Consider the following 11111-nt stretch of genomic DNA (forward strand, 5'->3'; position numbering starts at 1 on the left):
AGAGCAATAGTTGATAGATCCATGGTACATTTCCATTAGCGGGAAATGTAACCATAAGGATGGATGCCAAGGAAGGCAATCTTAACACTATTTTTCCAAGCATCCTTTGGTGTTAATAATGGAAACAGAATTCTAGATTAGGCATATGGCTGATCTGATCTTACTTCCTTAAGTCAGTTTTCCAGGCTGTCTATTTTTTGTTTCTTTTCATTTTATCGGTCGAGCACATTTGAAACTCTTTCTGAACTCAGTTTTGATAAGCTCTCCTCCTCCGGTTCTTTTTTGGGCTCTTTCAGTACAGGTTCTGTAAACACTTGTTTGGGTGATAAATGGCAATCTGGGAAATTGAGAGAGGTTCCCAAGCAGAATGGGTGGGGAAATACCAATTCAGATAATGATGTAATTATACAAAAGCAAATTGATCAAAATGTGTGCAGTAGTTATGCTGAGCAAATGAAGACTAAGTTGTAGAGTTATAGAATCAAAATATGAAAAATGTCTGTAGGTCATTCACCTTATCCATTCTTCTGCCTTTATAATAATAATGATAATAATAATGATAATTATAACAACTGTGCTATCTAAGTGCTTACTATGTGCTAAGTACTGTACTAAGTGCTGAGGTAGATATTAGCTAATCATGTCCCACGTGAAGGTCACAGTCTAAGTAAGAGAGAGAACAGGTATTAAGTCCTCATTTTGCAGATAAGGGAACTGAGGCAAAGAGAAGTTAAATGAATTGCACAAGGTCACACAGCAGGTATGTGGTGAAGCCAGGGTTAGAACTTTCCTACTGTTTTTTTTAAATGATATTTAAATGCTTACTAAATGCCAGACACTGTACTAAGTGCTGGGGTAGATACAAGCTAATTAGGTTGGACTTCAGTCCATGTCCCACTTGGGGCTCACAGTCTTAAGCCCCATTTATAAATGAGGTAACTGATACACAGAGAAGTTAAATGACTTGACCAAGGTCACACAGCAGACAAGTGGCAGAACTGGGATTAGAGCCTAGGTCCTTCTGATACCCAGGCCCAAGCTCTAACCATTAGGCCATGTTCAATAGTCATGAATTAAAATGTGATGGCATGAATAAAATCGTTGAGAGAGGAACATGAACCAATTTGCCAAGGAACAGATCTACAGGTGCACAACAGATTGTCGCTGTGGCCTGCAGATTTAGTCATTTCTACAATTAGATTTCTGTCTCGTGCTAAGTTTTGGTGATACCCAAACACTCTTCAGTGGAAAAGTCAGATTGGAATGAGGAAAAAAAATATTCTCAAGGACAAACTTTCACTTTACAAAGTCATGACCATGCTGTTCTCTTCAAGTTTACCATCTCCCTGGGATAGTAGAGACCCCATCCCTGTTCCCTGGAATAGGATCCTGCCTCAGCCCCAAGGTAGCACTCATGAGAATTTGTTTCTTATTTTTGTAGGAACACCAGTTTTCACTCGGGGTGCTTTGTGGACACTGAAGTCATGGCTATCCCAAACAATGTTACAGAATTTGTTCTATTGGAACTGACCCAGGATCCAGAGAAGCAGAAGGTCATCTTTGCTGTCTTCTTGATATTTTACTTGGCTACCCTGTTTGGAAACTTCCTCATTGTGGTGACCATCAAGACTAGCCCGACTCTTGAATCCCCTATGTACTATTTCCTGACCTATTTGTCATTTTCAGATGCCTGTTTCTCTTCTACCACAGCTCCCAAACTGATTGTAGACTCTCTTTCAGACAAGAAGGCCATCACTTTTGGGGGCTGCATGACACAACTCTTTGCAGTCCATTTCTTCGGATGCATGGAAATCCTTGTTCTCATTCTGATGGCCTACGACCGCTACGTGGCCATCTGCAAGCCCCTCCTCTACACCACCATCATGAATCAGCATCTGTGTGGCATTCTGGTGGACTTAGGCTGGGTAGTGTCTTTCTTGCATTCTTCCTCCCAGCTTTTCCTCACCTTGAGCCTACCATTTTGTGGTCCCAATGTGATCGATCATTATTTCTGTGATGTGCAACCCTTGATGAAACTTGCCTGCTCCGACAGTCACTTGGTGAACGTGCTGTTCGTTTCCAACAGTGGAGCCATCTGTACCTCGAGTTTTGTAGTGCTTATGGCATCCTATGTGGTCATCTTGTACTCTCTGAGGTGTAAGGGGGCTGAAGGAAGATGTAAAGCCCTCTCCACCTGCAGCTCCCACATTCTTGTGGTCACGTTATGCTTTGGTCCCTGTATATTCATATACACCCGGCCCCAGACCACCTTCTCTGTGGATAAATTTGTGTCAGTCTTTTATACGATCATTACCCCCTTGTTAAACCCTTTGATCTACACGCTGAGGACCGCAGAGGTGAAAACTGCGATGGGAAAGTTATGGAGCCTAAAGGTGATTCCTGGGGAGTTATTAGGAAGATTTTGAAGATGGAAAGAGGTGTGTCTTGGTGTATTTTATAGGGGAGGGAGCTTTAGGTAGGGAACAGATTGAGGAAGGGGTTGGAGAAGGGACCTTTTTGGTGCTTCTGCATGTTTCTTTCCACCAGTAACTTTACCATTATAAGTAAATTGACATTTAACAGATTCAAAATGAAACACAAATAATGGCTTCCTGAACTGGTAAAAAGACCTTGACTTTGAAACTTTTTCATGGAACGGTGAATCCAAATGAAACTGATGGTTCCAAGTGAAACTGGTTTGGCTTAACGGTTGCCAATGTTTGAGTGGATTTAGAACAAATATGCTATGGCGAGAAGTGTTACCTGCCAAGTGGGTTCTATGCTCCAATCTTTTCTCCAAATGTTTTGACCCAGGAATGACCCCCTGGGACATTTTCAAAGTGACAGTTTGTGAGATCTCTAGGGAAATGGGGCCAATGTTTTCCAGTTAAAACTACCTTTCACTCTGGCCATCTGTAAGGTTGGATGTGGGTTGAGATGGATGTGAAATCATTTTTGGTGGCTCTTCTGTCTGTAGACTTTTATGATTTTTGCGGTGGAGGGGTTGATTCCTGGTGGAAGTCTGAATTGGGAAGTTACAATCAGATAGGATGGGGTCTTTATTCTAGAATGCGACAAATGTCACTTTTCTGGTTGGTTCATAAAATTTTATTAATTAGTTTTAATATAAATATTTGCATTTCCATTCATGACCTTGAACATAGATACTGGGGGAAGGGAAGGGGGATGATGGATTTTCAGCTATGGGGGTATCCAGCCATAGTTTACACCTGGACAACTCTTTTGGGCTGGACGTTTAGGTTCCCCCAACCCGGGTCCCCAACAAGTCCCGACTCCTCTTAGGAAGCATTGAAAAGAACCCAGAAGTTTTAAGTAGGGCTTAAAATGTCCATCATCATTTTGACATGTTCATTCTTCTAAATGTGCTTGCCATTCTCAAACCCAATTTGCCTGCATATCTGCTAAAATCCTCCTCCTCTTTCCAATCTTGCTCTTCTGAAGAAGTTGTCAGCCATGGAACTGAATCCAACCTTCGAGGATTTTCCTGATTTCTGAAGCTACCAAAATCATTGTTCATCATGTCTAAACCTGGAAATGTCAAGGGAAACTACTCACTTGTATCACCACCACCACGTGCTGTAATACTGTCTTTCCACATACTTCTTTCTCACCTGTTTCTCCTTCATAGACTTCTGTTTGTCCTTAGTTGACAGATCTAAAAAAAATTATAGTATTTGTTATGTGGTTACTACCTGCCTACTACCTACCTGCATACTAAGTGCTGGGGTAGATACAAGATAGTTGAGGGCTCACAGTCTTAATCCCTGTTTAATGGATGAGACAACAGAGGCCCAGAGAAGCTAAGTGACTTGCTCAAGTTCACATAGAAGGGATTGATGGAACCAGGAATGGAACCTAGGTCCTCTGACTCCCAGGGATGGGCTCTTTCCACTAGGCAACACTGCTTCTCTTTCAGACTTGTTCCATGAGAAGTGAATCATGTCATTCAATGGAAGACTGCTTCTTTCCAATTCATTCTTTGCTAAGACTATGTTAGTAGTTGGGTTCCTTGATGCTCTGGCACCATATGATCTTTATAATTGGCATCTATGAGACCTACTATATTTACATTGGGCAATAGGGCAATGTAAGCCAGATTCAAATTTATTTGAGAAAATCAATTGCATTAGTAGCATTTTGTCTTTCAAATTGCTTTTCCAAAGGGGGCTTGGCACTCCCCAACTCCCAAAATTCCTGGGTTCATTGGGGCAGTCCAGGGCCCTGCCACTCTTCAGCTAGATACCAAGGCTCTTTTTTTTAACATGGCCTTTGTTAAGTGCTTGCTATGTGCCAGGCACTGTACTAAGAGCTGGGGTAGATACCAGGTAATCATGTTGAATATAGTCCATGTACCACATGGGACTCACAGTATTAATCCTTATTTTACAGCTGAGATAAGTAAGACACAGAGAAGTGAAGGAACTTACCCAAAGTCACTTAGCAGACAACTGGTGGAGCCAGCATTAGAACTTAGGTCCTTCTGTCTCCCACACCCATGCTCTTTCCACTAGACCAGGCTGGTTGTTCTTCTGTCCCTCCTCTACTGCTAGGAATGATTTATGTCTTTTCAACATAGAGAATATTGGAAAAACTGTGGCATTTGGGACTGGGTAGCTCAGAGAGGAGTGGTGAGATGATGAGGCATGTAAAGAAACCTTTTACTGTTGTCCCTGCTTTTTCATTTTATCCATTTGTGTCTTTCAATCAATCAACCACTGATATTTATTTAATGTTTCCTGTATGCAGAGCATTGTTCTAAGCACTTGGGAAAGTACAATGCAACAGCTTTGGTAGACAGAATTCTTGCCCACAAAGAATTCACTGTCTCGAGGGGGAAACAGACACTCAAATACATTTCCTCCTTTGTTTAGATTCTGAGTCTTTTGAGGGGCAGGGTCAGAGTCTGAAATTATCTATGTCTTCTTCCTGGAGCTTAATATTATAATTCATGCAGTTCTAGATGCTTAATTCATATTGTTATTGATTATTGAATGATTTGTGAAAAATCACAAACTCTTTTGAGAAGTGTGGGGAGTTTAGTAAATTTGATTTTGAATTTTCCAGGTAGCACCATACTAAAATAAATTGGTGTTTTCAGGTCAGAGATAAATCCTCTTGAAATATTCAGAGAAGTCGACACAGTTATCCAGATAATTCAGACAGAAACCCTCCAAACCTAACTTTTATCCAAACTGCTCAGGTATATGGATAGAAAAGTGGATTGCTTTGTTTTGAACTGCTTGAATCCACCAAGTGACTGTTCTCTACTTCACCTTGGGTTTGGCAAGTGATTAAATCAGTAACCCCAACTGCATTTTAGAGGAAAAGCAGGACATTTAGGCCTGGATTTTCCTGGCCAATTATCTGAATTATTACTCTACTGTTTGTAGAATGATGCATTGTTGATGGGAATTAATTAATGGTCCATTGTCAAATTCATCAGCAATGTCAAAAACTGAAATTCAGTTTCTGGTAAACTCAATCATTGCAAATTCCTACAAAAACGTATTTTTTGAGAGATCACTAGATCATCCTGAACTACAATCCTTTTTCTGAACCAGGTTGATGCTCTGTCCATCTGTGCTGATAGGAGTTCTAATTTTGTTGGGTTCAGATGTCTGGGGCACTGTCGGGATCAGTAATCTCTAAGTAGAACAACAACCTGGAAAGAGCATGATCCTATGAATCAGAGGACCTGGGTTCTATTCCCAGTTGACCTTGGATAAGGCTCTTCACTTCTCTGTGCCTCAGTTACCTCATCTGTAAAATGGGGATTAAGTCTGTGAGCCCTGTATGGGACAGGGACTGTGTCCACTTGATTATCTTATTTCTACCCCAGTGCTTAGAACGGTGCCTGACATACAATACAAGGTTAACAAATACCATAAAATAAACAAAAATAAAACAAAAAGTACCTTAATTTGAAGCAACAGAACTCTCCCCAAATCAGTTTCCACCTCTAAACCTGGAAATTTGCAAGATTAATCCCCATTTGGAGAGAGATGTAGCCAACATAAAAGTGGGATATAGTCTAGAATCCCTCAGTAACAAAAATTTGATCTTTAAAAGGACTTCAATTTACTATTATTTTTATGGTATTTATAAAGCACTTTCTCTGGGCTAAGTACTGAGCTAAGCACAGGCGTAGATACAAGCTCAGATTTAGTCCCTGCCTCAGAATCCACATCCAGGAGTCCAGGGAACATCATACCTTAGCCTGATTTTGGTGAAGGAACAAGTTCATCTCTTCAGGAAAGATCTAATCAGATGGAATCTATGTGAATATGGGTTATCTGTGCCCTATCATAGATGATCTCTGATCAAACATTGGTATTTATTGCATGTACACCCATGCAGAGCACTGCACTTGGTTGAGAGTACAATAGAACAGAGTTGATAGACACAACCCATGCCCACCAGGAATTTACACACTAGATGGAGAAATAGACATTAAGGTAAATCATGGATCTGTACCTAAGTGCTGGTGGAACTAGAAGGCAGGTGAATAAAAGATACAAATCCAAGTGTGAGGGTGACACAGAAGAGAGAGAGAAAGTAGTGGAAATGAGGGATTTGTTGGGGAAGTTCAGAATTTTTTTTCTACTCTCCCAGGGTGAGTATGTGAGTGGCTATTTGCAGGAGTGTTGAAAATTCCTTCCTTCCTTCCCTCACTCTCTCCTTCCTTCCCTCACTCCCTCCTTCCTTCCCTTCCTTCCTCCCTCCTTTCCTCCTTCTCTCCTTCTCTCCTTTCCTCCCTTCATTCCTTCCTTCCTTCCCTCCCTCCTTCCTTCCTTCAATCCTATTTATTGAGAGCTTAATGTATGTATAGCACTATACTCAATGCTTGGGAGAGAACAATATAACAATAAACAGTCATATTCCCCCCCCACAATGTGTTTATTGCTCTTGAATTGACTTTTTCAAACTGCCTTTCTTGTTCCACAAGTCCTAAGTATGGGAATTCAAGTATAGGGTATCTCACATCAACCCCTAGACTAATTCTTCTGAGTGTCAAGCACCTGGAGTATGGTTCTAAACAAGAAACATTAAATTATCAGAAGGTGGACCTTCTTTTTCTCTGTTCTATGCAAGAGGAGAAATTCCCAATCAAAAGGAAATCTTCTTGGAGTCTTTGGGGTTCACTAAGCTCCTTTGAATAGGAGGTAATGATCACTGCTGACCAGATATGCATCAGGTTGATTCTTGCCCTGTCCTGTTGATGTATTAGTTTGGTTACTGCTTGGCTAGCTGGTGACTCTATGTCGGGCGACCAGGCATATTGATGCTCAGTCATTAGTTTATTTTTGCGTTGTGACAGTTTACAGCCTGAATCTCTTCTTCATTTTGAAACATATGTAGGAAACTGCAGAATATCTTTCCTTCCTTAAAACTCCTGTGTTCCTGAACACTACAACAAAATGGGAGTGATATAAATTGAATGGTATTTATTAGGGAAGAAGAAAACAATTATTTTTGCATTGATTTAATCATGTATTTTAGGCTTGTGAAGTTGGCAGGGAATGGGCCTAATTTTTCATTTCCTGAAAATTTCGGTCTTTAACATTTATTTCTACCTAAGCCAAGATTATTGGCTTCTTTGGGAAACATTTTCTAACTCCGGAATTGGGATTCTTTTGGGACAAAATTCCCCAGGTTCATAACACTTTACATCATTCATTTTAAATATGTCTGTGGTGACTGGGGATAACAGAGGGGATGTTTTCCCCAAAGATGCTGTTATAGCTTAGATTTTAGGAGTCAGGGGCAAGTATATAACTACAGTGTTTGCTTCTTTCTGAGATTAGGGGAACAAGGATCTCAGAATATCACTTGCATTTGCTGAGAGAACTTTCTTTTCCAGCTTTCCAAAGAGCCCCGAATGAGTTCAGAAAGGAGCAGTGGAAAAGCTGAAAAACCATTCCTTGAAGCAAGGTTTGTTGGTGAGATTTTCAAAGAACTAATTTTGTTAAAATGGGGACTTTAAATAATGCATTTATATGTTTTGAAAATGGTCTCTTTGTAGTTTAGTATGAGGCCCTAGCGGGAGGCAAAGATTACAAGAACCAAAGACACAATCAATCAATCAGTGGTTTTTACTGAGGACTTACTATTTACAGAGCACTGTACTAAATGTTGGGGAGAGTACAGTACAACAGAATAGTGGACACGCTCCCTGCTCATTTCTTTGCAGTTGAATGCAGTTCGGCACAAGGTCTGTTGATGTATGCTTGAAATAACGAAAATGGTTGTTGAGGTCCTAGAAATACATTCTTCACTTACAACCCAAAAGTTTATAACAAGGGAAAAATTGGAGCAGTCAAATCCAGGCTTGATTTTCTGCTGGGTTAAATGAGGTCACTGATTCAGAATCTTTTGAAACGGGAATCACGAGTCCTGGAGATGCTGATGGTTGCCTCTGCCACTTTTTCCAGTAACTACTCCAACCTCCATCCCTTCCACCACACCTAGGAAGTCATTAGGACATTTTAGGTACAATAGAATATGTTTTAGCTCTACTATTCAATTTTACACCATTTTCGTGAAACAGAGATACTTTTATGGGAGATACACAAAACACTGAAATAAGGCCGGCTTTACTGTAGTGTGTAGTGAACTGAATTATTCTCTTACCAAGCAGGGGTCTGTAAGCAATATGTTTCTTTGGGTTTAGCTGATGGATTATATGGCAGTCTACACAAAGCCATGTTCCTCTATTCTAACTCTCGGTGCATTGATTTACTTTTTAACTAGGATCAACACTGTCTTAGATTGCTTAGGAGACTGCAAACTGAGCAGAAAGTAATACGGGGGAAAACTCACAGTAGCATGGCCTAGGGGAAAGAGCTTGGGCCTGGGAGTCAGAGGTCCTGGGTTCTAATTCTGGTTGGGCCACTTACGTCTTTGTGACTTTAGGCAAGTCACTTAATTTGTCTGTCCCTCAGGTTATTCAGCTGTAAAATGGGAATGAAATACCTGTTCTCCCTCCTACTTAGACTGGAAGTCCCGTGTAGGACAGGTACCATGTCCAACCTGATTAACGTCTGTCTTCTCCAGTGTTTAGAACACTGCTTGGCGCATAGTAAGTGTTTACAAATACCATTGTGGTTATTATTATTGTTTTTATTACTATTATTATTATTGCCATTTTAATGAGGCATGATTTGTACCGGCCACAAGTAGCAATACAAAGAGGGAGATCTGTTTGAATCTATATAGATTCTATATAGATATAGTCTAAGTCACACTTCAAGTTGTTTTGCCAGAGAATCATGGCACGTTAATGAACAATGGGGCTATGGGAAAATTGCTATAATTTAAGATTCATTTTAGGAATTTAAATGACTCAAATGGATGGTATAATCCATATCAATGAAAAGGAAGCAGGCGGAAGGGCTGGAAATCTGGGGGAAGCATTTGGAATAAACAACTGATGTGCAGAATGAGAAGGTGGTGAATGATATGGGGTAACCATGGCAACAGTTAACAAAGACCATTATTTTGTTGTTATCTCTGGAGCATATGCATTGTCTGTATTAATCCCATATATGTCACCAAAGTACTACATTTGAAAATATCTTGTGGGGCAGGCTCTTTGACCATAATTTCTGGCCTGAAAACCAGTTAAAGCAAGTCTGAAGTAGTGCTGATGGGTTGATTATGAGGCAGAATCCGAGGCTACATTTGGGAGAAGGTTCATTTTCAATGGATTCATTGTCATCAGGCTGAGCAGCAGGCTTCTGTAGAGGTATAATTGGTATCTCTCTTCACCATAAATCTCTGAAGATTAGTATCACAAAGTGTGAATGCTCAGTCAGTCAAAGGTATTTATTGTTCACTGTGCAGGACACTGTACCAAGTGCTTGAGAGAGTACAATGCAACAGAATTGGTAGATATATTCCCTGCCCTTAAGGGGCTTATGGGTTATTGAGAGGTCCCAGGGTCTTACCTCTTGGATTCACCACCATTGTTTGAGTATCACAGGGGAAAGACAACATTGAAGAGTCAGTAGATCCAGGAGTTTCTATTCACCAGCTTAGAAATCATCATGGGAAGCACCAAATAACAACACAAACAGGAATCTAATTCCATCAAAAGTCTAGATTGGTGAGGTCAAAGTAGACTGAAGAGAGGTTAAATTCCATTTTCTTTTCTGATTATTTTCAGAGAAACTTACCCTCATTACCAAATGAGAAAGAAAGGGTTAAAGTAGCCACTGCAGATTTTAATGAGGGGAAAAAAGTGACCTCCACTTAGAAAATTAATAGTGATGAATATCCTACAGCTAATTTATCAAAGGGGTTTAGCTTTGATGCTATTTGTTTAGGGATTTACAATCTGAACCATGATTTTAACCTTTCTAAACTATGATTCCTTTGTTAATATTCTATATAGGGAACAAACATTTTGTGCTAATATCTTCAAGCCATGAGTACCTGATTCACTTGAGATATAATTTATTTTCCTTTATCTTAGAATTATCTTGAGACTGTGTTGCAGTAATGATTTACTCCAGTTTTCTTGATTATGGGACTACATGGGATTAACTGTTCTCCCATTTTCAGTGGCATCAGCATTGAATGGGAAGCAGCATGGATTAACAGAAAGGGCATGTTCCTGGGAGCCAGGGGACCTGGGTTCTAATCCTAGTTCCATCAATAGCCTGTTGTGCGACCATGGGCAAGTCACTTAAGTTCTCTGTGCCTCAGTATCCTCATCTGTAAAATGGGGATTCAACAGCTGTTCTCCCTCCTATTTAGACTGTGAGCCCCATGTGGGGCAGGGGCTAAATCTAATCTGATTAACTCATATCTATCCCAGTGCTTAGAATTGGCTTTTAACTGACACAACAAAATAATAATACTAATGATAATAATAATATCCCATTGTATTCATTCAATCGAATTCATTTAGTGCTTACTACATGCAAAATGCTGTACTAAGCACTTGGGAGAGTACAGTATAGTAAGAGTACAATTGTACAATAGAAAGATTAATTTATCTTGGTATTCAAATTCAAGCATCTTCATTTTCTTGATCAACATGACCATTAATTTTTTCTATCAAAACAGCAATTCTATCAAATGATGAG

At 40.0% G+C, this 11111-nt stretch overlaps 1 protein-coding gene across 1 annotated transcript; it reads left to right on the top strand.

Annotated features, from left to right (window-relative positions):
- Positions 1-1475: 1475 nt before the first annotated feature.
- Positions 1476-2426, top strand: LOC119943870 (olfactory receptor 4C11-like). The gene has a single exon (XM_038765056.1). It carries the CDS (start codon positions 1485-1487, stop codon positions 2424-2426), a length of 942 nt encoding a protein of 313 aa, XP_038620984.1. The 5' UTR covers positions 1476-1484.
- The last annotated feature ends 8685 nt before the right edge of the window (positions 2427-11111 follow it).

This window comes from Tachyglossus aculeatus, chromosome 22 (assembly GCF_015852505.1).
Source record: "Tachyglossus aculeatus isolate mTacAcu1 chromosome 22, mTacAcu1.pri, whole genome shotgun sequence".
Lineage (NCBI taxonomy): Eukaryota > Metazoa > Chordata > Mammalia > Monotremata > Tachyglossidae > Tachyglossus > Tachyglossus aculeatus.